The 24,167-nt window shown below is 51.9% G+C and overlaps 1 protein-coding gene across 1 annotated transcript in view; it reads left to right on the top strand.

Moving 5' to 3' along the window:
* The first annotated feature begins 20,364 nt into the window (after positions 1-20,364).
* LOC103266817 (olfactory guanylyl cyclase GC-D-like) overlaps positions 20,365-24,167 on the top strand; it is a 40,419-nt gene continuing 36,616 nt past the window's right edge. Inside the window, 3 exon segments of the mRNA XM_021715740.1 lie at positions 20,365-20,856; positions 20,858-21,119; positions 22,740-22,837. Of these exon segments, the coding sequence (XP_021571415.1) occupies positions 20,365-20,856; positions 20,858-21,119; positions 22,740-22,837 (852 nt within the window).

Here is a 24,167-nt window from a genome sequence, read left to right as displayed (position 1 = left end):
TGGTGATGTTTGCTTTGATCATTTGGATGGCATTTGCCAGGCTTCCAACCATGGGACAATTACAACAGAAAATTATTCCTTTCCATTTGTAATGGACAAGTGTTTTGTGGCAGGGTATTTTGAGACACTACCACTATATTGTTCCTCATCCAATTCTTACTCCCTTCTTCTTTCCTTCCCTAACTGTCTGGACTTGTGGTTTCTTGCTTTACTCAGCTATAATCTGTCACTGTCACTATTTTTTTTTTTTTTTTTTTTGATGCACAGAATGATCCAGGCGTGACCTATGGAGCCCCTATAGCTGTGTGTCTTTTTGACGTATCCTCATCATTCTCTGAGCACTGATTTCCATTCTGACACCACAAGCTGTTCTAGGCTCCTCCTGTACTTCCCATGCCCCAGGCCTGGGATCTGCCATTTCTACAATGGGGCCCTGGCTCCTTGTAGAGGCCACAATTTAAGTGTCTGTTGCTATTGGGATATTGCTTCCAGTCCCTCTCCTAGGAAGCATATCAATCTGGAAAACAACGCATCCACACCTCTACTTCCAAACCCAGTCCAACACCACAGGGCTAATTCTATTTCCCTCTTGTTCCATACTTGTAACTCTCTTTTCTGACAGTGAGAAGCCTGGCCCTTACTATCTTTAATATAATTCCGTATTTAACCATACATAATCAATCTCCCGTCATGACCACTGCCCCGTCTGTGTGGACACCTTCCTCACCCTGCCTATCCTCTGACACCCATGCCTGACAACCGCCCTTTTGTGTCCCAGGACCTAGCACAGGGGAGGTAAAGGCTGGCACTTGTCAAACTCAGCCAGTTAGCACTCAGTCTTACTTGCTTAACCCTGACTTCGGAAATTCAAGTCTTAATCTATGAAAAGGTCTTTTAATTTTGAATGGTCACAGAAAAGGAAACCATTTGCTTTCGTAACTGGGAAGAGATCTTAACAGATATTGTTGACTAAAAGAAAACACACATCCAAAAATCCTCATGGAAATTTTGGAACTTCAAGAACACATCATTTGACTCCTGACTTGAGAACCTTTCCCTGACAAGCATGCCATGCTTCCGCTCCCATGTGAGCAGAGTTTTGCAGGGTGCTTGGGCGTTCTTCATGGTGGTAAGCCATTGTCAAGCACACTCATAGTCGTAGTACTTATGTCCTGTCCAGCACAGGCCCACACAGAGAAAAGCCATGACTTCTGGCATCTGTGGCTTGTGGATTTCCATGACACACACACACACACACACACACACACACACACACACACACACACACACACACACATAATTTCTATAGTATATATGTTTTTGTAGAGATGGTCTTGCCATGTTGCCCAGGCTGGTCTTGAACTCCTGCCTCAGCCTCCCAAAGTGCTGGAATTATAGACATGACCACTTTGCCTGACTGCATGGCTCAAATTCCTTAGGGCTATGAGGGTGCTCACCTCTGGGGCATTTCCTTCAGGTTTGCCTTGCAGTTTCTAATCTGAAGAGGTCTGAGAGGCACATCACTGAATCTGATCGGGTGTGTGGAATGGAAATCCCTGGGCTGCCCAGTTAGCCCCACCCCACACCCCAGTCAAGTGTGCAGCTCTTCTGTTCCACCTTCTGTTTCTTCACCTGTAGCTGGGCCCTGGGTCAGGCTGGAGGCCCTGGAGTCTGTTGGCCATTGCCAGCCCTCAGCTTGGGAGAGGACAGGGGTTCCCTGCCATGCCCACTGGGCCCCTCCTCCCGCACCTGTCTCTCCTGTGGCTTCTCCCCCGGGAGCGCTCTGCCCACTCTCCCTCTCATTCCTCCAGCCTTCTCTCTCCCTTTGCTGTCTTTGCCAGCTGTGTTCTAAACCTGACTCAGCCACTAGTTTGCGGAGCCTCAGTTTCCCCACTGGGAAAATGGGGAGAGGGTTGAGCGTGGTGGGCTCTCAGGCCCCTCCTGGCTCTGCCCTGTCCTTTCTCCCTCCCACCCCACACACTTGTGTCTGCTCCTCTCTTTTTGATCTTGTCTATTTCTCGTGGACGAATTCCCCTCTGCCTCTGAGTCTCCTGGAGCCTCCCTCCCTCTCCTTCCTATTTCTGTGTGTGACTTTTTTTCCCTCTCTGTACATTCATACTTCCTGCCATAATTTGTCTTCCTTCCCCTTTCCCTTTCTCTTACTTCTGACTCTGTAGCCTCTTATTTTCTCTCTGCCCTTCTCTGGCTTTCTACCTCTTCTGTGACAACTTTGTTCTGATTCCTCATCTTCTTGTCATTCTTTTACCACTTGATCACGCCTGCCAGTTCCCTCCCTGACGCCACTTTCTGCCTATTCCCGAGACCAGTGTTTCCAGGTTCCCACCCACTTCCTTATCCCTGTTCATAGTCCCTATCCCATTTGTGCCCTGGCCCAGAACTGAGAGCTGGTGCCATGTGGGCCTGCAAGAGCCAGGCTCCTCCCTGTAATGGAAGCAGCAGCAGTGGGGCTGATTCCAGGAAGCACATCAGGCCCAGCTTGTGCCTCTGTCCCGAGGGAGGCTCAGACAGCGAGATGCTCTGATGGTGGAAATCACAGCCTCAGATGGTGGAAATCCTGCCACAGCCCAAACCCAAGTGGGTGCCAGCTCCACAAGCAACCCCTGCCCATGTGTGGGCAGATGCACACACGCACAGCTGGGGCACGCATGCTGGCGGTCAGTTCTCATAGGGAACTGCCTTCAGCGCTCAAGTTCCCCTAGAGATTGCTTCCTCTCTTTGGCATCTACTCCAGTCTTCCTCTCAAGCTTCTGGCCTCAACCTGGCCATAGACTGTTCTACACCTGGATGTGGATCAAGACTCAGTGGAGAGAGATTTCTGACCCACTCACAGGGAAGGAACTGGCTGAATTCCCACCAAAACTGTAGCACCTTGTGGTCTGGCCCCAATGCTTTCCAGAATCTGGATCTAACAGACATTTCCTGGCCATCGACCAGTGCAGGTGCACCTGTTACCCCACACAAACCTAACAGGTGCAATTGTCCTTCATGCACAGGGAAGGAGGAGACAAGCTCCCAAGGTCCCAGGTCAATCAGAGGCGGACTTTTCGGTCCAAATCTGACCGGCCTGTATATTCCAGTCCTGGAAAAGTTTGAGAGGTGGCATTTCAGAGTTGGAGTTCTGACCAAAGGCTTGGGGTCTGGCATATTTGGACTGGGGAGGTGTGGCAGAGCTGACCCTTCAGAGTAAGGGCTGGGGGTAGGCACATCACAGGGGGAACAGCCTTTAAAGAGAGAAGAAGTCCCCAACAGGTGGCCCCAGATGTCAGAATACGATGTGGCAGGCCTGCCTGTTGCAGGTGCCGGCTGGTGGTTTATCAGCATGGAGTAGGAGCTACCTCCTTCTCCACCCCACTGCTCCCGGGCACTTTGAACAGTGGAGCCAGCCAGCAGGGCCCTTGGGTCCCTGAGCCCTAGGGCTGTCTCTGTGCACTCAGGCCCGTGTCCAGTCCATGGTGGGTGATACAGACACATGCCAGACCTGTCCTGTCTGGGCACCAGGGCCACGGAGAGTAACCTGACACTGCTTCAGGCTGCACACTCTTAGCCTCATGCCCTCCAGGGCGCTGGCAGGGGCCTGCCTGACAAATGTGGCCGCTGTCTCCTTGCCCTGCTGCTATGGGCTTCTGGATGCCTCCATTCACTTGCTTCTTGCTGCTGCCTCTTTGTCAGCAGCGGGTCCCCGCCGGCCTGTGCTGTGCTGCTCCTGTCTTGCTCCATCATTCAGCTGGAGACTGGGAGGAGGTGTCAGCAAGTGGACTCATCAAACCTGAGAACGGGGAGTTCACCAGACCCCAGAACCCCCTTCCAAAGCCAGGGGCTCTCACCGCCCACCATGCCTCACCCTCCACAAGGGTGCAAGCTTCTGCCCTCCCATCAGATCGCAGCAGCTGCCCTTGTCTCTGGCATTAAAACAGCTGGTGTAGAGTGAGAGATCAGAACACGGTGACCCCACAGACACGTGAGGCCTGAACCAAGGAGCACGATGTGCCCAGAGGAGCCTTATCAGGGATAAAAGCAAGCAGCAAGTTTGACTGATGGAGCTGGGGCCGTGTGCTGCGGGTGGGGCCCACTCAGGGTCAACCACATCAGGGCCACTGAAACTCCAAGGCAGTCCCGGGCTGCAGCCCCAGCAGGAGTGGGCTTGGACCTGGCAGGTGAGGTCCTGCTCAGCCCTGCACCGGACTGCAGCAGCTTGGCAGGCTCTGGGCACGGCCTTAGGAGAAGAAAAAGGGTGAACTGAAAGTACTGGCCCCCTCCCCCAGTCCCCAGGCCGCTCTTGGCAAACCAGGATCCAGCTCACCAGGTCTGACTGCCGTTTTGTGGACACTCCCTGGGCTCATGCCACTCGCCTCAGGGAAACGCGAGGCTGGTTTTCTGTTTACCTCTTAAGACAGTGTAGACCTGGGCTTGGCTTTTTGACTTGCCTGCTGATAAGCTCGTTCTGAGGCCATTCAAACCAGACCTAGTCCCTGTGCTACATTCCTGGCAGAGACCAGGGGCAACAGCAACACTCAAAATAAACACCATAGAGAAAATGCAGCCTCCTGAAACACCCCATTAAGAAGGCAAATTCACACCCAGTCACTGCGGGAGGCACAAGTCGAGTTCCCATTAAGAGGATACTTGCCCACATTACCGGCTGGCACCTGGGCCTTCTGGCTGGGTGTCAAGTGGGTTTGGTATCCACCCTGGGAGGCAGGATGGGCTCATTGAACCCACTCTCCCAGTGTCTCTGACAAGCTTCTGCAGCCTCAGAGCAGCCCCCGCCCCACCCCCCACAAACTGTCTTCACTCCCCAGGCACCATTTTTATTCTAATAGAATTTTCTCATACAAATCTCATTTGGATCCTCGGAGGCCGTCTTTGCTTCCCACCTTGCACTTGCTGGGGGCCCTAGGGTGAGTCACACGAGCCTCTTGCGGAGCCCAAGTGCCCCACCTGTGAGCATCAGGGCCTCCAGCTTACTGAGCACTCATGGCAATGATCCTGGAGACAAGCCAGAAGGTGCTCTCATTTTCCATTTTATGAAAGGGAGCTGGGATCTGGGGCGTGAATGACTCCCTGAGGCCCCCATTATGGGAGGCAGGTGCTGGGCTCTTTCTCTAAGCCTGTGCTTTTCATGGCTCCCTCCTCTGCCCCATAGACTCTGACCTGTCCTTTGTGTCTTGAGTCTCTCACCTGCCAGAGCTGCCAACAAGCTGCAGGCCTGCCCGGTTCTGACTCCAGGTGTGTTCCCCCAGGAGGTCCTTTATTATCAAGAAATGCTCACGTAGTGCATTGTTGGAGCCCTGGTGCCCTCTGCTGGATATGTGCTAAAATATCAGTCTGAGGCCGCACTGATACAGCAATGTCTTTTTTTTTTTTTTTTTTTTTTTTGAGTGTCTTTAAAAAAAATTATTCCCCACCCCTCCAACCCCAGGTCTCACTGTGTTACCCAGGCTGGAGCGTAGTGGCACAATCATGGCTCACTGCAGCCTTGACCTCCTGGGCTCAGGTGATCCTTCCTTGCATCTTAGCCTCCCTAGTAGCTGAGACTACAGATGCATGCCACCATGCCCAGCTACTCTTTGTATTTTTTGTAGAGACAAGGTCTTGCTATGTTGCCCAGGTTGGTCTTGAACTCCTGAGCTCACGCAATTCTAGTGTCCTGGCCTCCAAAATGTTGGGATTATAGGTGTGAGCTATTGCTCCCAGCCAAGTCCAGGGTGTTTATTTCTCCATCCATCCATCTGCTCTCTATCCATTCATCTACCTTTCCATCTGCTGTGGTTTGAGTGTGTCTCCCAAAGTTTATGTGTTGGAAACTTGATCCACACTGTGGAGGTATTGGGAGGTAAGACCTTTAAGGTGTCTAGGTCATGAGAGTTCTGCCCTCATGAATGGATTAGTGCCATTACCACAGGAGTGGCTTTTTACTGCAGGAGTGGGTTACTTATAAAAGAATGAGTTCGAATCCCCTTTGCGTGTCTCTCCTGCATCCTCTCCCTTGCCATGTGATAGCTTCCACTATGTTATGATGCAGCAAGAAAGCCCTTACCAGATGCCGGCACCTCAATCTTGTCCTTTCCAGCCTCCAGAACTTCGGACCAAGTAAATTTCTGTTCATTATAAATCACCTAGACCGTCGTATTCTGCTATAGCAGCACAAAATGAACTGAGACACCACCTGCCTATCCATCCATCCATCCACTCATGCATCCATCCACTCAAACATCCATCCATCCACCCGCATACCTGTCCATTCGTCCCCCGTGTCCATCCATCCAGCCATCTGTCTACCCATCCACCCATCCACCCATCCATCCACCCATCTACACATCCACTCATCCATCCGTCCATCTGTCCGCCCATCCGTCCATCCAGCCACCCATCCAACCATCCATCCATTCATCCCTGCCCCCCTCCCTCCCTCCCAGATTCACTCACGTCCTGTAGGCACCATCCTCATTCCCCAGGCCTCTCCCTGCAGCGTCCCCAGCTCCTCCCCTGCACTAGGCCCCGCCTGAACCTCAGTCGTGCAGACAAGGAAACAAGGAAGGTCCACATCTGTGTGCCCCTTTTCTGTTTGCAAGGAACTACTACACTCATTATATCCTTTGTCCCCACAGCCTCAAGAAGACTTACAAATCCCGGTAACTGATGAGGCAACTGAAGGCAGAGAGGCCAAGCAGCTGGATGCAGCAGAAACAGCCTTTGGGGACAGAGAGACTGTTCCCAATCAGATCCCTGTCCTCACTGATTCTGTCACGCTGGGCAAGTTTCTTGGGATCTCTGAACCTCAGTTCCTCATCTGTAAAGTTAGATGATTCCACGCATATTTACTGTGTGTATGATATACACCAGGCTTGGCTTCGAGGACACAGCAATGAGCAGGGGCGGGAAAAGTCACTGTCCCTCTGAGCCCTATGCTGTAGACATTCTCATGAGCCTTCAGTGAGATGAGACTAGGTTACAGGATTACGGATAGAGATACTACTTATCACCTATAGAAGGAAAGGATTTGGAGATGCTCTTCTGGGAAAAGAAAAGATGAGGAAGTGTCGACAACCTGGTAATTAAAAAGAAGCATGTATTGGGGTTGAAGGTACAAACTTGGATTTAGACTTGCCTGGTTCTAAATTCCAGCTCTGCCACTTTAGAGCAGTGTGATCTTCAGTGAGCAATAACTTCTCTGTGCCTTGGTTTCCTCATTTCTGCAAAATGAGGATAAAATTGAACATATACTTATTGTGCATCTAACATGAGCCAGAAAGGGTCTTGGGGACCCAGGCAATGAACAAGACAGGGAAGGCCTGTCCTATTCATAGGAGTAAGGCAACTAAATGAGTCATGACATGTCCGGCACCTAGAACAGTCCTGAAACATGATGCGCACAGTGTGCTTGTGAAGGCTCTGTGGATGTTTTTTACGTGCACTTTATGTTTCTTGCTGCTCCGTAGCTACTTGGGGCTGACGAGGGGAGAGGGGACAGGCTTGTCCTGTGGGCAGAGCATGTAGAATAGTGACCGGAGTGTGGGCATCAGAGTGAGCCAAGTTTCTCAACTCAGCAGGACAGAAGCCTTCACAGTGAGACTGCACAACAGGGACCAGTGATGCAAGCTCGGTGGGGACAGCATAAGGCATTCTGCCCTCTCTCAGAGGAGACACAGAGGCCATTTAAGACCCCCTCGTCAGCTAAGGGCCTCCGTCTTTCTGGGAAACAGACAGTAGCCTCTAACACCCCTGCAGGAGTCCCTAAGATGGAGAGGAGCCAGCCAAAGCAGAATGGCCTCCTGGTGACACTCATCAGAGCAATTGCCCTCTCCTTGTGACTCAAGCCCTGCCAACACCTAGGGGACCAGGGGCCGACCTGATCATCCTTCCCGGGAATCACCTCCTCATCCTAGCCAGGCCCCCGGCCCCACAATTCGCTTCAGGCAATTAGCCCTGCTGATGCTATCTGGGGTGGGGACAACCCCTGTCAAGCCCTGCCCAGATGTGGGTTCATGAGCAAGGTAAATGCTTGCTGGCATGCTGAGCCTGAAGTTGTTTCCCCTCATCAGATAACCAGAGCACAACACTATACTCCGTTTGTCTCCCCAAGTGTTCAAAGAGACAAGATGCTTCTAGAGTGTATGGCACATGGCGTGTACAAACTGTGTCGCCTTGTATAAGTTACTTACTTTCCTTGAATCTGTGTTTCCTCATCTGTAAAATGGGAATAATAATAGGAACATCTTGAAAATGTAGCCGGGCTCGGTGGCTCAGCCTGTAATCCCGCACCTTTGGGTGAGGTGAGTGGATTGCCTGAGCCCGCGGGTTCGAGACCCGCCTGGACAACTTGACGAGACCTCATCTCTACAATAAATCAAAAAAATCAGCCGGGCGTGGTAGCGCATGCCTGTAATTCCGGCTACTTAGAAGGCTGAGGCGGAAGGATCGCCAGAGCCCAGCAGGTCGAGGCTGCTGTCTGGGCAACAGAGTGAGACTCCAACTTAAAAAAAAAAAAAAAAAAAGTAGACTGGGCCACACCACTCTAGGTAAATCCCTTAATACCTGCCCCATGTCTTTTAGATTTTACCCTAAAAAGAAGCCATATATATATGTTTTTTTAAAAAAAAATTTTAGAAAGCAGGATTTATTGAGAGGACAGAAAAGCTCCCACAGTGGGAGGGGACCCAAAGGGGTTGCCTGATATTTAAGGCCCTTTTTAATTTTGTCCTCAAAACCCCTCCATCCTTATCCCCTGTCCTGTCCCCAGCTGCAAGAAACCTGGTATTGGCTCTTCCCAGCATTCTCCCCGCTCCTGTGCCTCCAGATAATTGACTGTGCTCGTGTCTGGTATATTTGGTATGCCTTCCTCTCCTATCTGTCTGGTCAACCATGTACACTTGAGACATTGTTGAATGATACCTCTCCTTGGAAGTCTTCTTTGCTTCTTACCCCAGGCATTTACTTCCCTCTTCTGGGCTCTGTGGATGTTCTCTACTGAGGCAGATACCAGACAGTGACCCGCTGGGTCATGGAAACCACTCAGGAAAAAAATGGTTAAAGAGTGAGTTTGGTCAAATGAACCCTGGCGAGATCAGGGCCTTTAGGGGTATTGGGTGGACAAGCAAGGTCAAATGTTGGGACTGGGGCCCCAGTCAGGCATCTTGGCCCTGCAAGGACCACTGTGAGGAGAGTCAGTGGGGGTCTCTTGGTGCCCAACTAGGGAGGTACCAAGCCAGGAAGATGGACAGACTCCAGAAATAGGATGTCTTCCAGATCGACAGAGATTTGGGCCAGGCTGCCTGTCAGCTGTGCGTGTTGACACTGAACTTCCTTTCTGGCAAGCAGCCCAAACCTGCATGCTCTTTGTGCTTTCTGGCCTCTGCTTACTCCTTTCTGTCACTCCTTTCTCCTTAGATGGCCTCCAGATGGCCTCCTTCCTTCTGTTTCTGGAGAAAGCTTCCCCTTCTTCAAGGCCTGGATGGACCAAATGCAGCCCTGCCCCTTGACCTTCTCAGGGAAAGTGGTTGCACCAAGTCTTCCGTTGGCCCATCCAGACCCACTCTCCACCATTACCCACCCTTTCTGGGCCCAGGAGCCGACCTGTAGGGTCCAACATCTCTTGCCCGTGGATCTGGTTGGGTTCGGTCAACAAGAAGCCCTGGGAGCAGATAGAGACTGGAAGGACATGGGGTTGGGTTTCTATTTCCCTGAGTGCCTCTCTGTAGGGACGCTGATTGTGTCCTTTCACCAAAGTCACTGCTCCTTTTAAGGCAGCCAAAGCTTTTCTTCAGGGCTCCCAAAAACTCTCTCTCCTCAGCCCTCGGGCCTGGGGAGGCCACAGTCCTGCTGCCGTTAGCCTCGAGATGCTGCGATTATTCTTTATGCTTCCCTACCTGACCCGTATCCTAGGCCTCTGTGAACAGGACTTTCTAGGTGTGTCCTAATTTGAGTTCACCCTCAGCTCTGCTGGGACCCTGACTGGTGCCAGGAGAGGCCCTAGGAAACGCACCCTGCCAACAGGAGTCAGGAGTCGGGTTGGTCCTATATTTGTGTGGGATACTCTCCTCGCTGGGAGGAATAGGGCACAAACAAATTGTCACTGGTGGGAGCAAGGATGAGGTGCAGACTGGAAAACCAGACCCTGGGACATCAGGTCGCTGTGGCACTTGGCCCTGTTATAACCCAGACTGGTTATAAAGATAGTGGAGACGCCTGGCTGCTTCTTAAGCCACATATGTGAAGTTCGATGTTATGACCATACAATCGAGAACATGGGAACATGGCATCCACAACAGCTTGAAGGGGTCCCCGAGTCCCATAGGTATACGAGGGGACCAAATCCAGGATCCAGGTGAAGAATGCAGAGCTCAGCTCCTCCCTCCTCATAGCCCCCCTCACTGAAGAAGGGGCATGTCTATGTGCTTGAAACAAATAGAAAGGAAGCTTCTAGTTCTGCTGGGTAGAAGTCCATCTTGAGCCACCACAGTGTGAATGTATTACCCAGCTCCCAGACTGAGCAGTGCACAGACTCAGAGCCCTTGACTGAAGTGGATTCTGGGCCTCTCTGAGGAATTGTGCACCATGACTCTTCCTGGCATTTACCAGGGCAGCTGTTCCCTGGGGAAAGGAGAGTGCCCAGATCACCCAGGAGGCTGTTACACACTGGCTCTGCTGGTCACCGATGCATGAAGAACCAAAATGCCCCACAGGCCATCAGTAGGAAGTAGAAAGGTCAGGTTATAGATGCAACCTTGGCTAGAGACCTTTCAAGGGGGTCCGGTGGTGTCATGCACCCATCTTGTGGTCATCCCCCCAGTTTCAGAATGAACGACGGGAGTGGACGTCCACAGCAGCCAGCAGAGTTCCCTGGTCCATGGATTGAAGGTTATGTGGGGAAGAGTGTCCAGACGAAACCCTGACACTGTCCTTCCACTCCCCCGCATAAGTGCAGCAAAAGCAATACGATATCCCCCAGGGAACTGCAGACATTAGCATCTGCATCAAAGGCTTGAAAGAGGCAAGGACAGTAATTTCCATCACATGCCCATTTAACTTGCTCTTTGATGGGTGCGAAACCAGACAGGTTCCGGAAAACAATAGCAGATGATCAAAGACTTCATTAGTGGGCGATGCCAAGCAAAGCTGCCATCCCAGCTATCTTTACTGGCTCAAGTCAACACAGCCCTTTACACCTGGCATGCAGCCACTGCTCTGGCATATATTTACATGGATGTGTTTATTTTTGTTTGTTTTGAGTCAGTCTCACTCTGTTGCCCAGGCTGGAGTGCAGTGGCACAATCACGGCTCACTGTAGCCTCGACCTCCTGGGCTCAGGTGATCCTTCCATCTCAGCCTCCCAAGTAGCTGGGACTACAGGTGTGCACCACCAAACCCCGCTAACTTTTTTTTTTTTTTTCCGTAAAGATGAGGTCTTACTATGTTGCCCAGGCTGGTCTTAAACTCTTGGGCTCAAGTAACCCTCCCAGCTGGGCCTCTCAAAGTACTGGGATAACAGGCATAAGTCACTGTTCCCAGCCAGTAAATATTTTCTTTTCCATTCCTATCAGTGAGGAAAATCAAAAGAGGTTTACAGGACAACAGAATGCCTTGACTGACTGCTTTGTCCCCAGAGCTATGTCACTTCTCTAGTTCTCTGTCATAATAGAGCTCAAAGGGACCTCCGATCGGCTTGATATCCCAGAGAACATCATGCTGGTTCATTACATTGCTGTCACTTTGCTAATTGGACCTGATGTTTAAGAGGTAGCCAGCATTCTAAATGTCCTAGGGATAGATGCCAGAGAGAGGGAGATACACACTGCAGGAATTCAGGGGTCTGTCACAGTGGCGAAGTTCCTAGGTGTACAGTGGGCCTTGAGCCATGTTGGGACATCCCTTCTAAGATGAGAGGCAGGTTGGGGCGTGTTGCATCCCCCACTGCATAGAAAGGGAAATGGCGCTTGGTGAGCCTGTTGAGGTGTTGGAGGCAACGCATACCACATTTGGGGACGTCATCAGGTAACTCATAAAGCTGCTGGTTTTCAGTAGAGCCCAGAGCGAGCAGGGGCTGGGTAGCTGATTCATGCGAGCTGCCCAGCCACAGAGCCCGATGAGCCAACAGACCCGGTGGCACCTGTGGCAGGCAGAGATGCCACCTGGGGCCTCTTGCAAGCTCCAGCAGGAGAGTCACGTGCAGACCCCCAGGCTGTTGGAGTAATGCCGTATTATGTTCTGTGCACGTTTATCCATCTGAAAAGCAGCTTCTGACTTGCTCCCAGTCCTGGTAGAGACCAAGTGCTGATGAATTCCAAGTGACCATTCTACCAGAACTGACTGTTGAGCTGAGTGGTATCCGAACCACTGAGTCAGATTGGCTATGCACAGAAGTATTCCTTCATCAAATGGAAGCGGGGGAGATGAAACCCAACAGATGGCTCAGACTGCCGTGGCGCCCACCTGTAATTTTTGCCACTTTTCCCTCGACCTGTACCCATGATCTCCCTGGAGTTTCTTATTACCAGCTAGCAGAGGAGGAATAATCATGGGTCTGGTTCATGGGTGGATGCCATAGTACACTGGCACCAGACAGGAGTGGATGCCACATGCATTCCACCTCCAATCAAGGCTGGTCCTGACACATAGTGGTAAAGGGCACACTTCCCCTGGACAGGATTTCAGGGGATACCTCTGGTGTCTGCTCTGTGCTGAAGGAGAGATGGCCTGTGGTACTTATTTACTTGGACTCATGGACCTCCCAAAGTGCTAAGATTGTAGGCATGCACCACCACGTCAGGCCAGCAAATATTTTCTTCTCCATTCCTATCAGCGAGGAACATCAAAAGAGGTTTGCAAGGATAACAGTATGCCTTCATTTACTGCTTTGTTCCCAGAGCTACACCACCCCTCTAATTCTCTGTCATAACAGAGCTCAGAGGGACCTCGGATCAGCTTGATATCCCACAGAACATCATGCTAGTTGGTTGGTTGATAACAGATATTTGGATGGCCAGGGTCTCCCTATAAACAAAAGTGGACAGTTGGTGCCATGGAGGTGTGTGGATGGGTCCCTCAGAATAGTCACAGGGTGTGAAGACAGAGTACCCCACCAGGGGGCATCTAGGAGAGAAGCCCTCAGTATGAGATAGACGAGATGACCTGTGGCTATGTCAGTCTCTTCTCCTGCCCCTCAGTGCTTGCTCAATGGGCAAAAGTGGCCGTGGCAGCCAGAAAGGAGGCTTACCTGGGTTTGACCACATGGACTTCTGCTTGTCAAGGTTCATCTGACTACAGCCACAGCCGAGCGTCCACCTGCCAACAGCAGAGGCCACCGCTGAGCCACAGACTGGCACCACTTCCCTGCAGGGTCAGCCTTCCCTGGTGACAGGTCGATTTTACCAGATCTCTCCCTGCTGTTTTTCTGCTCATAGACATGGAAATATTAGTGTGTAGAGATTTGCTTTCCTTGCCCACGAGCGCCCAATGTATCACCACGGGGTCCTATACAACATGGCTTCTGACCAGAGGACGCACTTTACTGCAAAGGACCCGAAGCCGTGAGCTCACTGAATTTGCCGCATCTCCCGTTGCCCAGAAACGTCTGACTTGATAGGAATGTGGAAAGGTCTGTCACGGAATGGCTCCGTTTCAGACAGCTGGAGATGGCATCCTGTACTTCCAAGGATCAGAGGTTGGCAGCAGCAGCAAGCCTCCACCACCCTTGGGGCGTAGAGTCAAAGGAAGGAAGGGGATGGTGATAACAGAGCCTGGAAATTGGGGCCACAGAGGGAGGGATGTCTGACGAGGCCAAAGCCAGGCTGGAGACACAGCCACCGCTGGGACACTGTCCAAAGCAGAGAGGAGGAGAAACTTTCAGGTTCTCTCTTTCTTCTGTCCTCTGATCGCCTGTGAGTTTTCCAATTGGCTGGCTCCAGTCAGAAGCCAGTGGCAAGGGATGCTGGGAAGTGAGGTTTTCAGGTCAGCCCTCTGCAGTGCAGAGGTCCTCCCTCCCTCTTGTCCTCCCTCTGAAGAGCCCAGTCTGTCTGGCAAGGTCAGGGGATGGATCTGAGAGCAAACAGGCACAAGTCTGGCACATGAACAAGAGCCCTAAAGTCCTTCCAGAACAAGATCTGGGCTAAATAAAAATATCCAACCAAAGGTGATTACAGTCAGCTCTCCGTATCCAGTGGTTCCATATGCAAGGTTTCAACCAACCTCAGACTGAAAATGTGGGGAAAAAATCTGAACCTGTACAAACTTTTTTTTCTTGTCATTATTCCCTAAACAATATAGTATAACACCTATTTACCGATAATTTATATTGTGTGAGATATTATAAGTAATCTAGAGAGGATTTAAAGTATACAGGAGGATGTGTATAGTTCATATGCAAATATTACACCACTTTATATCAGGATCTGAGCAGCCATGGATTGTGGTATTTACGGGGGATTCTGGAACAAATCCCCCATGGATACCAAGGGACGGCTCTACCAACTTATGACACAGCTACTTAATGTTTTTCCCTGGCCATTAAAACTATAATTTTAAAGATTGTATAGCAATATGAAAAACCCTTGTACTGAACGATGCCCTGGCATCATTACCCTTATTCATTTTCCTGTTTTATAGCACTTATCACTAATAATAAATCTGCTTACTTATCGTGTTTCCTTTTTGTTGACCCCAAAACCTTCCCCACCCCTGCTAGAAAGCAAGTTCTGTGAGGAGCAAACATCTTCTTTTGTTTGTTTATTGATGTAGCTCAAGGGTCTAGAACAGTGCCTGAAATGTGGAGGGGAGTCGGAGGGAGACTACGGGAATTGGGGGTGGGAGGTAGGGGTGGATGGAAGGAAAGGCGGTAGCTCGGGCTCACCTCTGGCAGAACCAGAGTGGGTGCTCAGGAAATAGCTGTTGAATAAGAAAAGTGACACGCAGAAAGCCAAACATGACACCTACTTCCGAGGTCATTGTCAAGGTGAAGTGAGATGGGAACGTATGATCCAGCATACGGCAGACACCTTGTGCGAGTACAGAAGTTGATTTCACTCAGGTAGGAGAGAAAAGTGGAGGAAAGACGCCTGAAAGTCCACTGGGCCGGGGTCTCTACTCCACATACATGTCTGCCCCAAAAGGAAATGAACCCCCAGACGAGGTCATCATGTTAGGTGAAATAAGCCCGGCACAGAGAGACAGAGATCACATGTTCTCACCTATATGTGATTGCCAGAAAAGTGGGTCTCACGGAGGTAGAGAGGAAAATGGTGGTCACCAGAGGCTGGGAAGGGGAAGGAAGAGAATTCGGTTGAAAGTTACCAAAATAGGCTGGGCTTGGTGACTCAGCCTGTCATCCCAGCACTTTGGGAGGCTGAAGCAAGTGGATTGCCTGAGCCCACGGGTTCGAGACCTACCCGGGCAACTTGGTGAGACCTCGTCTCTACAGTAAATGAAAAAAATTAGCCGGACGTGGTAGTGCGTGTCTATATTCCGGCTACTCAGAAGGCTGAGGAGGAAGGATCGCTGGAGCCCAGCGGGTCGAGGCTGCGGTGGCCGGGAGCGTGTTACTGCACTCCAGCCTGGGCAATGGAGTGAGACTTCAATTCAAAAAAAAAAAAAGAAAGTTACAAAAATATAGTTAGGTAGAAGGAATAGGGTCTAGTGTTCAACAGTGCAATAGGGAAATGATAGCTAACAATAATTAGTGTGTATTTCAAAATAGAAGAATTGAAAAGTTCCTAACACAAAGGAAAGACAAATGTGGGCGTGGTGACACATACCTGTCGTTCCAGCTACACGGGTGGCTGAGACAGAAGGATCGTCTAAGCCCAGAAGGTAGAGGCTGCAGTAACCATGAGTGTGCCACTGCACTCCAGCCTGGGAGACAGAGTGAGACCCCAACTCAAAAAAAAAAAAAGAGAAAAAGAAAGAAAATATAAATGTTTGAAGTGATGGATATCCCAGTTATCCTGACTTGATTATACACTGTATACATGTACCAAAGCATCATGTGTACCTCCAAAATATGTACAACTATACTATATCAATAAAAAATGCAGAAAGAAAGAAGACCTCCATTTCTAACTCTCAAGGTTTCAGTGTGGTGTGATGGTCAGAAGCCCGGATCTAGAGTTAGCCCTGCCACCAATGAGCTCTGTTTCCTTGGCCTAATTACCCAACGCCTCTGAGCCATGCTTTCTTTATTTCTAAAGTGAGAATAATAACAATACCCATCTCAGTGGGTCATACAAATTGTGCCCAGCATAGGACTGGCACATAGTGGGTGCTTAGTAATGCTGCTTTCTTTGTCTGTCCTTCCTCCCGGGAGCCCCAGCCCGGCCTGGTGCTGTCTGGAGGGCCAAAGGTATCCTCTCCCTTCCCCGCCCCCTCCTGTGTCTGACCCTCTCTCCTTCCTTCCCTCCTCCTTTTCTGCCTGTGACTCCCCAGAGCCCCAGGGTCTGAACAGATTCAATTTTCCAGGTGGCTTCTCCAGGCACCTGAGGGGGACAGGAGGGAACAAGCCCTGTAGAAGGCATTCCCCAAGCAGGAGTCGGGAGGTGGACAGGCAGCAGGCGAAAGTACTGTGGTGGGAGCAGCACCCCCAGGCAGAGCCTGCTCTGAGAGCCTGGCATCCCCAGACAGCCTGCTCTGAAAGCCTGGCGTCTGAGGACCCTAGTGCAGGAACCATAGGGTCTGTGAGAGGCCACAAGTCAGCCACAACAGCACAGCATGGCAGGTGGGTCTGGGAGTTTTTCCTGAAGGAAGCCAAGAGGGACCAGACTGGGGTCAAGAGGCTGGCTCTCAGCTGCCGGGACTGGAGGGGCTCTGACTCTGACAGGAACCCTGTTCCATGAAAGGGTCACATATACAAAGCAACTCGAAATGCAGAAGAAGCCGAGAAACCAAAGAAGGAGGCAGCCAGATCCAGTTGGTCAGTTTTCGGGGATTTATTAGAGGGATTTGCAGACAGGAACATGGTCGTGGGTGGCTGCAAGATGGCCGATCTCTATACACAAACCCCCAGATGCAGGGCTTATATCTTGGGAGAAGCATAATGCCCTGGAAAGAATGGACAGGTGGCTACGGGTGTCACAGCCTATGATTTCCAGAACAATAAGCGTTGTTTCGGAGGAAACGTACAAGGAATAAGTGCTCCTACACAAAGAATAATGCATCAACCAGATGCTTTGGGGGCATGCCTGAACTCAGGTTAGTCAGCAGTTACATGGTGGATTAGCATTTAAAATAAAGTCATTTTAGTCCCTATGAGACCCCTGCTCGTTCCTTGGATTTCTCTTGCCTTCTGTATTTTGGTCATTTGTCTGTTAATGAAACTAGAAGCATCTTCAGCTTTGGGGGTTATGGTACTGTGGAGTTGGTCAGTCAATCAGTGATTAATCCTTAGGTCCCATCTCCCTGAGTATAAAAATATGAACGCCCCTTCCCCCCAGGAGTCTGTGGTGCCCAGGGGTGGAGGCGCAGAGAGCTCACACACTCCTGGGGGAGGGTGGGGAGAAGGACGTGGCCAGCTACAGAGACAACAACCACCTGTCTCCTGATTCTTATTAACAAAGAATACCAGAGCTGAAGGGAGCGTCTAAACTAAGCTCTCCCTGTACGCCTGGGAAAACTGAGGCACAGAAAAGGGGTGTGGACTCTGTCCCATAAATCAGCAGCAAAGCTAGCTCACTACTTTGGCCTAATGCTGGTCTGCTAAGGGAGTCAGCCCTCTGTGAGCCCCTGCAGGTCATCAGCGGCAGAATTTTGGGAAACTGAGCATGGCCAGGAGGACCTCAGGCCAGGGAAGCCTGCTGCAGCTTTGTGGGACCAAGGGATACCCACACTCTTTTGTGTGCCCTGATTTCCCCATGTGTACACAGGATCCTTCAGTTCTGATGTTCCAGGTGTCAATAAAATAGGTGATTTTCGCCTTTGGCTAGGAGGCAGGAAGTCAAGTCTTTTAGGCTCCAGGCACGATCTCGTCCTAACTTTTGGTGAGACTTTGGGTAAGTTACTTCCTGCCCAGAGTCACAGTTTTCTCCTCTGAAGAGAGGGGTTAAGAAGTCTCCTCTCAGGGCCTCTGGGAGGACCAGGCAAAGCTTTGGAAAGTGTCCACTGCGAGGAGAGGTGGCTGGCATCATCCGCAGCGTACGATCACGTACCCAGCTGAAGACGTCCAACTCTCTCGGGTCTAGAACTCGCCCAGTGGCTCTGGGGGAGTGTCTCCAGGGGTGGGTGGGGACTCATCCTGGCTGCTAGGAGACCACTTTGAGCATCATGGCAGCAGGAGAAGGAGGTTCCAGAGGCTGGCAGAAGAGCAGCACTTGCCAGGACATCGAGGCTTGATCCAGGAGGACCATGGGATTACAGGTCGGGAGGGCTCAGGGTCGGCCAGCCCTGCGAACTGGTTCCTTTTATAGTTGGGAAGCTGAGGCCTGGAGTGGACAGGGGAAGGCCTGGGACTGAATTCAGGCCTCCCACCTCCTGTCCAGCTCTCAAGGAGCTAAGGATGGTGGCGATGGCAATGATAATGGTGATGATATAGAGAAAACAACCTGATTTAGTTAGCACCTACTTATTCCCACTGTAGGAATCTTAACGTTTTCATTTTCACAACAACTCTACCAGGTAGCTGTTTTCACCTTGGTTTTACAGGTGAGGAAACCGAGGCTCAGAGAAGTTCAGCATCTTGCCCACATGTAGGGGGCTAGTGAGTGATAAAATAGGGATGATTCTTCTGTGTGATTTCCAGGCCTTTCTATTCCTTGCACGGAACACAATTTGTAAGGAGCTGCCCTGCACAGACCCCCACCGCTAGCATTCAGAGAGCACCCTCCTGCTCTCCTGATCCACATTTCCAAGTGTAGGGTTGGCTCTAGCTCTGCCTCCTCTGGGAAGCCCTCCGTGATCTCCTCCTCAGCCCATAGCGCCTCCCCACTGGTCCTTCTGCCCACTGCCACACAGGTGGCCAGCCCTGCTCTTGGTCGGGGCCTGCCTCCCTGCTGGTCAGGCAGTTTCTTAAGGGCATGGGATAGGATCTTTTTCTTTCTGGGGCACCCACAGGGTAGAATACTGACCATACACGTGGGGTGTGGAGAAAGATGGCAGAGGACTGTGGGTGGACAGTGGGTAGACACAGGGAGGCAGGCAGAGGCCAGGCAGGAGTTCCAGGGCCTCAGGGTGGGCATCAGGACGGGAGAAGGCAGGGAATGCCACAGTCCAAGTGTCCTGGTCAAGGAGGTCATGTGTGAGTGGCATGAGCTGAAGGAACTTTAGTCAAATCCTATCTGCTCCTCACTGCATGCCAGGCCCCTTAGTTTCTACATCTGTACAGTGGACAGAGAAAGAGCTCTGTCTGGACAAGTCTGTGAGGGAGAGCAGAGAAGAGGTACGTGAGTGCCGTAAACCCTCCAGCCACGACTCCCATGAGCACCCGGCAGGGGAGCCCCCATACCTAGTGTGTGTTAAATCACCAGGGCTTGGTGAGTCCAGCAGAGTCCAGGCCATAGGCTGGTGCTGGGCTTGGAGGGACAGGGGAGGGGAGGCTCTGAGCAGCATCCCGAGAACTTGGCCCACCCAGGAGGAGGAGTAGAGAAAGAAATGCCGGTAGAAGATTGAAAGAGGAAGAATTTACTGAACACCTGAGTACCAGGACTGTGATAATGCTTCACAAGATGTCTTTTAAGCATCACAAGAACTCTATAAAGTAGGTTTTATTGTCCACATGTTTGAGTCAGGGTCTTGCTGTGTTGCCCAGTCTGGAGTGCAGTGGCGTGATCGCGGTGGTTACGGCTCATGACAGCCTCAACCACCTGGGCTCACGTGATTCTTCCACCTCAGCCCCCCGAATAGCTAGGACCACAGGTGTGCACTGCCACACTCAGCTAATTTTTTGATATTTTGTTGAGATGAGGTCTTGCTATGGTGACCAGGCTGGTCTCAAACTCCTGGGCTCAAGCAATCCTCTCGTCTCAGTCTCCCAAAGTGCTGGGATTACAGGTGTGAGCCACCTTGCCTGACCCGTCACCCATATTTTATAGAGTGGGAAAATGAGGCTCACAACGCTTCCGAGGATGGCCCAGGGTCACTTGGACAGGAAACAGGGGGTGGGGCCTGCCAGCTCTGACCCCATAGCCCATATGCTGAGCAAGAAACTCCTGCCCAGGACTTGGCATGGGCATCACAAGACCATGAGCCAGTTCTGCGGAGGATGTCAGGCCCCACAGCTGGGGTGTCTTCAGGGATCGTGGGTCCAAGTTCCTCATTTTACCAGTGAGGCTCTGGGAAGGGGTGTCTGCCTCACAATCATACAGGAAGTGCTGGCAGAAAATGCTGGAAAACAAACCTTGTCCTTATTCCCCCCTTTCCTAGGACTGCATGGGGGCTCAAGCCCTGAAGGCGGGTACCCGGATGCTACCGTCCCAGAAGACCTACCTGCCCTGCCAGAACCGGCGGGGCTCCACCCTCAGTCATCCGAGGAAAGCCCCTGACCTGCCACTTTTCTCTGTGGTGCTGTGGAGTGCCCTCCTGTGGGTCAGCTCCCTCCCCCATCTGACCCAGGGGGCAAGGACCTTCATCCTGAGGGTGCTGGGTCCCTGGGATTGTGGCGCCATCTTTGCCCAGGCCCTCCCTGGTGAGGCTGTGCAGCTGGCTGTGGACCGGGCCAACCAGGACCCCTCACTGCTGCCGGGCTCACGGCTGGCTTCTGTGATCCTCCCTACAGGCTGCGACACCCTCTGCGTGCTGACCACATTCTTGGCCCACAGGGATACTGTGGATGCTTTTGTGGGCCCTGTCAATCCTGGTTACTGCCCAGTGGCAGCCCTGCTGGCCCGGAGCGGGGGCAAGACCCTCTTCTCCTGGGCATGCAGGGGCTCCCGAGGGAGGAGGCGAACTGGCACCCACCCTGCCGTCCGCTGCCCATGTGCTCCTGTCCATCACGAGACACTTTGGCTGGGCTCACTCAGCCATCGTGTCCTCCCACGAGGACATCTGGGTGGCCACAGCCCGGCAGCTGGCCGAGACTTTCAAGGCACACGGACTGCCTGTGGGGCTGGTGACCTCTCTGGGACCTGGGGAGCAGGGAGCCCTGGAGGTCCTGGAGCAGCTCTGCGATGTGGATGGGCTGAAAAGTAAGTACACTTGGGTGCCTTCCCTCCTGGGGCCGCCTGGGCTGCATGTGGCCACGATGGGGGTCCTCTGTCCATGTCAGACCCTGGGCTGAGCACTTGACAATGGCCTTGCCTTTGATCTCACAACAGCCCTTGTGCTAGTTCTGCTAAGTCTCCAGTCTGTGGCTCAGAGACAGTAAGTAGCCAGCCCAAGGCACTCAGCGGGCCAGCTTTGCCCTGGATTTTGAGCTCTGATTCAAGTGCTGCTTGTGGGGTGAAAGCAAAGGGCTTGATTCTTGGTGACATATAGGAAATGAGTGTAGCAAGTACCTGGACTCCAGCAGGGGGTAAGAGCCATTCCTAGTTTTGTGGAGTTAGTGTCATAACCTTCATGGATTTGTTGATTGACTGATTGCTTCCGGCATTACCAAGCCTCTGCCATACTGGATGCTGAGTCACAACAGGGAACAGGGCAGACACGGTGGCTGGTCTCCAAGGGGTGACTTTTGAGGTGGAGAAAGGTGTGTAAGCAGGTGGTTATGCCAGAGAAGTCAGGGCCGCCCCTGGAAGCAGAGGCCTGAAGAGCCTGGGCCCTGGGCAGTCCAGGGGGCTTCTTGGAGATGGTGACACAGACCAGTCCTTAAGGAAGTCATGAGACAGCGAAAGGTGTGGTGTCGTGGGGTAGGGGACAGGTGGCACTTGGAGGGCAGAAGACGGCTTAAGACTAGCTTAAGCCCTCTTCTTAAGGTTATTTTTCCAACTGTGAGCTGTGGCGCATGTGGGTCAAGAAATCAATTCAGTGCATCAAGACCAGCATTATATTTAAAAAAAAAAAAAAGAAAGAAACTGAAGTAGGAAAAGAGAAGAATAGAATTGAGTAAAGGAAAGTAAAGGAGACTGGAATAAAAGCAGCCAATAGGAAAGTGCCTCACAGGGAGCAAAGGTAAGGAAGTCAGTACTCAGGTCTTAGGTACTTGGTTTTGTGAGTACTCCAAGGTAAAACGTGTTTCTTACTATGCGCCACAGCCTGCCTGACCCGGCTGGGCTCTGGGGACATGGGGAGGACACTGCTGGGCCCCAGCCCTGAGAAGCCCGAGTCTGGTGTGGAGACAGGTGGGTGTGCAGGACCCAGAGGAGGCTGGGGAAGTCGCCTGCATGGGGGGTGCGGAGGGCTTCACAGAGCCAGTGGCTTTAGGGCAGAGCCTGGACAGGCGACATGGACCGCACAGTGAGCTGAGGGGAAAGGTTTTCCAGGCAGAGGGACCAGCTAGTGCAAAGGCGTGGAGGCAGCATGCTCACGGGTCTAGGAGGCCGGAACAGCCCAGCTTTGCTTGACTGGAACACAGCAGCATGGCAGGAGGTTGGGTTGGGTACTAAACCGCAGCCGTGGGACTGGCCTTCGGGAGCCAGGAAGTGGAGGGGTGAGGGGCACATTCTCTGGAGTTACATGGCTGGAGTCCCACTGCTGTCCCCTGGCCTCCATGCGTGACCTAAGCAGGTCACCAAACCTGGGTCATGAGCCATTGATAAAGAGCCCCTGTTTCATCCATGTGAAGATGAGAGGGACAGCCAGTGTCGCTGTCAGCGAATGCTGACTCTTCCCTATGTGGGGGATCGGCTCCCTCTTGTGACCAATCTCAGAACTGCGGGTCTCTCTCCTAAGGGAACGCGGCGCCCTGGTGAGAAGACGGCCGGCAGAGCAGGGGACGCAGGCCTGGTTCCCTTTCCGCCCAGTCCTGGCGAGTCTCTTTCCGAGGTTGCTCCTGGATACCTAGTGCCTGGAGGCTGCGGTCTGTGGCTCATGGTCCACCCAGTAGGGCCACGCAGGGACTCAGCCGAGGCCAGGGCTCCAGGCTCTGAACTCCGTGTGGTGAGTCCTCAGGCACCTGCAAGGAGACCCCCCAGCCTTCCTGCGTGGACCCATTTCCCTGGGTTTCCTGGGGAAAGGGATTGCAGTAGGAGCCCGGGCCACTTCCAGAACAAGTGGCGACCCTTGTGTAGCCGCAACTGCAGCCCTGGCCAAGAACCCGAGTGGAGCAGAGAGAAACGATGCAGCGGGGGCCCAGCGTGGACCTCACCTTGGCAGGGCCCCCTTCTGTCCTGGTGCCTGGGGTGCGGTGGCCGCCTTACTCTCACAGGCTGTTTCCTCAGGCAAGGCCAAGGGGAATGCATCTGTCTACTTAGACCGGGAGGATGCCACCCAGGGCCACAGTCAAGGTTGCAAGCGGATGAGGATAAGCAAAATGTGGTCTATCATACAGTGGAATACTCTGCAGCTGTGAAAAGGAATGAAAGACTGATCAATGCTACAATAAGGATTTGGAACCTGAAGCATTGCACTAAGGATAACAATAAGGATTTGAAATCTGAAGCATTGCACTAAGCCAGATGCAAAGGACCACATGTTGTATGAGTCCGTTTCTATGAAATGTCCAGCATAGGCAAATCCATAGAGACAAAAAGGAGATTAGTGGTTGATTGGGATTCAGGGGCGGGAGGAACAGAGCTGATGAGAAGTATAGGGTTTCTTTTGGGGGTGATGAGAATGTTCTAGAATTAAATGGCAGTGATGGTTGCGCAACTTTATGACTATACCAAGACCCGCTGACTTACACACTTTTTAAAAGAATGAATTTTATGGTACGCGAATTATCGCGATTTAACAAATACTTTGCAAAAGAAAAAAAAAAAAATCACAAGCTGGAAGCCAGCCTGTCTGGGTTCAAATCCTAGCCCTGCCACCACGTGGTGATGTGTCCTGGGGCAGCTCCTTAACCTCTCTGTGATCTGGTTCCCTCATCCGGAAAAGCAGAGATAATGATAGGCACTCTTCTTAGTGCTGCTGTAACGTCGAATGACTCAATGCTCGGGAAGGTATTTTATGACAACGTGTAGAAAGCTGTCACTACGTATGAGCAGGTTTTCAGCGCCAGTGGGGTGGGGTAGAGCGCGAAGTTGGTCAAAATTATTGGGTGGATGGGCTGGGAGAGCCATGTTCATACCAACCGACCCTGGGTTGAAGGGATATTTTTCGCCAAGTCGTGGTGGGTTGAGGGTGGGGGTGGGGGT

The sequence above is a fragment of the Carlito syrichta genome, unplaced genomic scaffold, assembly GCF_000164805.1.
Source record: "Carlito syrichta isolate Samal-C Ts95f unplaced genomic scaffold, Tarsius_syrichta-2.0.1 Scaffold307339, whole genome shotgun sequence".
Classification (NCBI taxonomy): Eukaryota; Metazoa; Chordata; class Mammalia; order Primates; family Tarsiidae; genus Carlito; species Carlito syrichta.
This window is presented reverse-complemented; position numbering and strand designations above follow the sequence as displayed.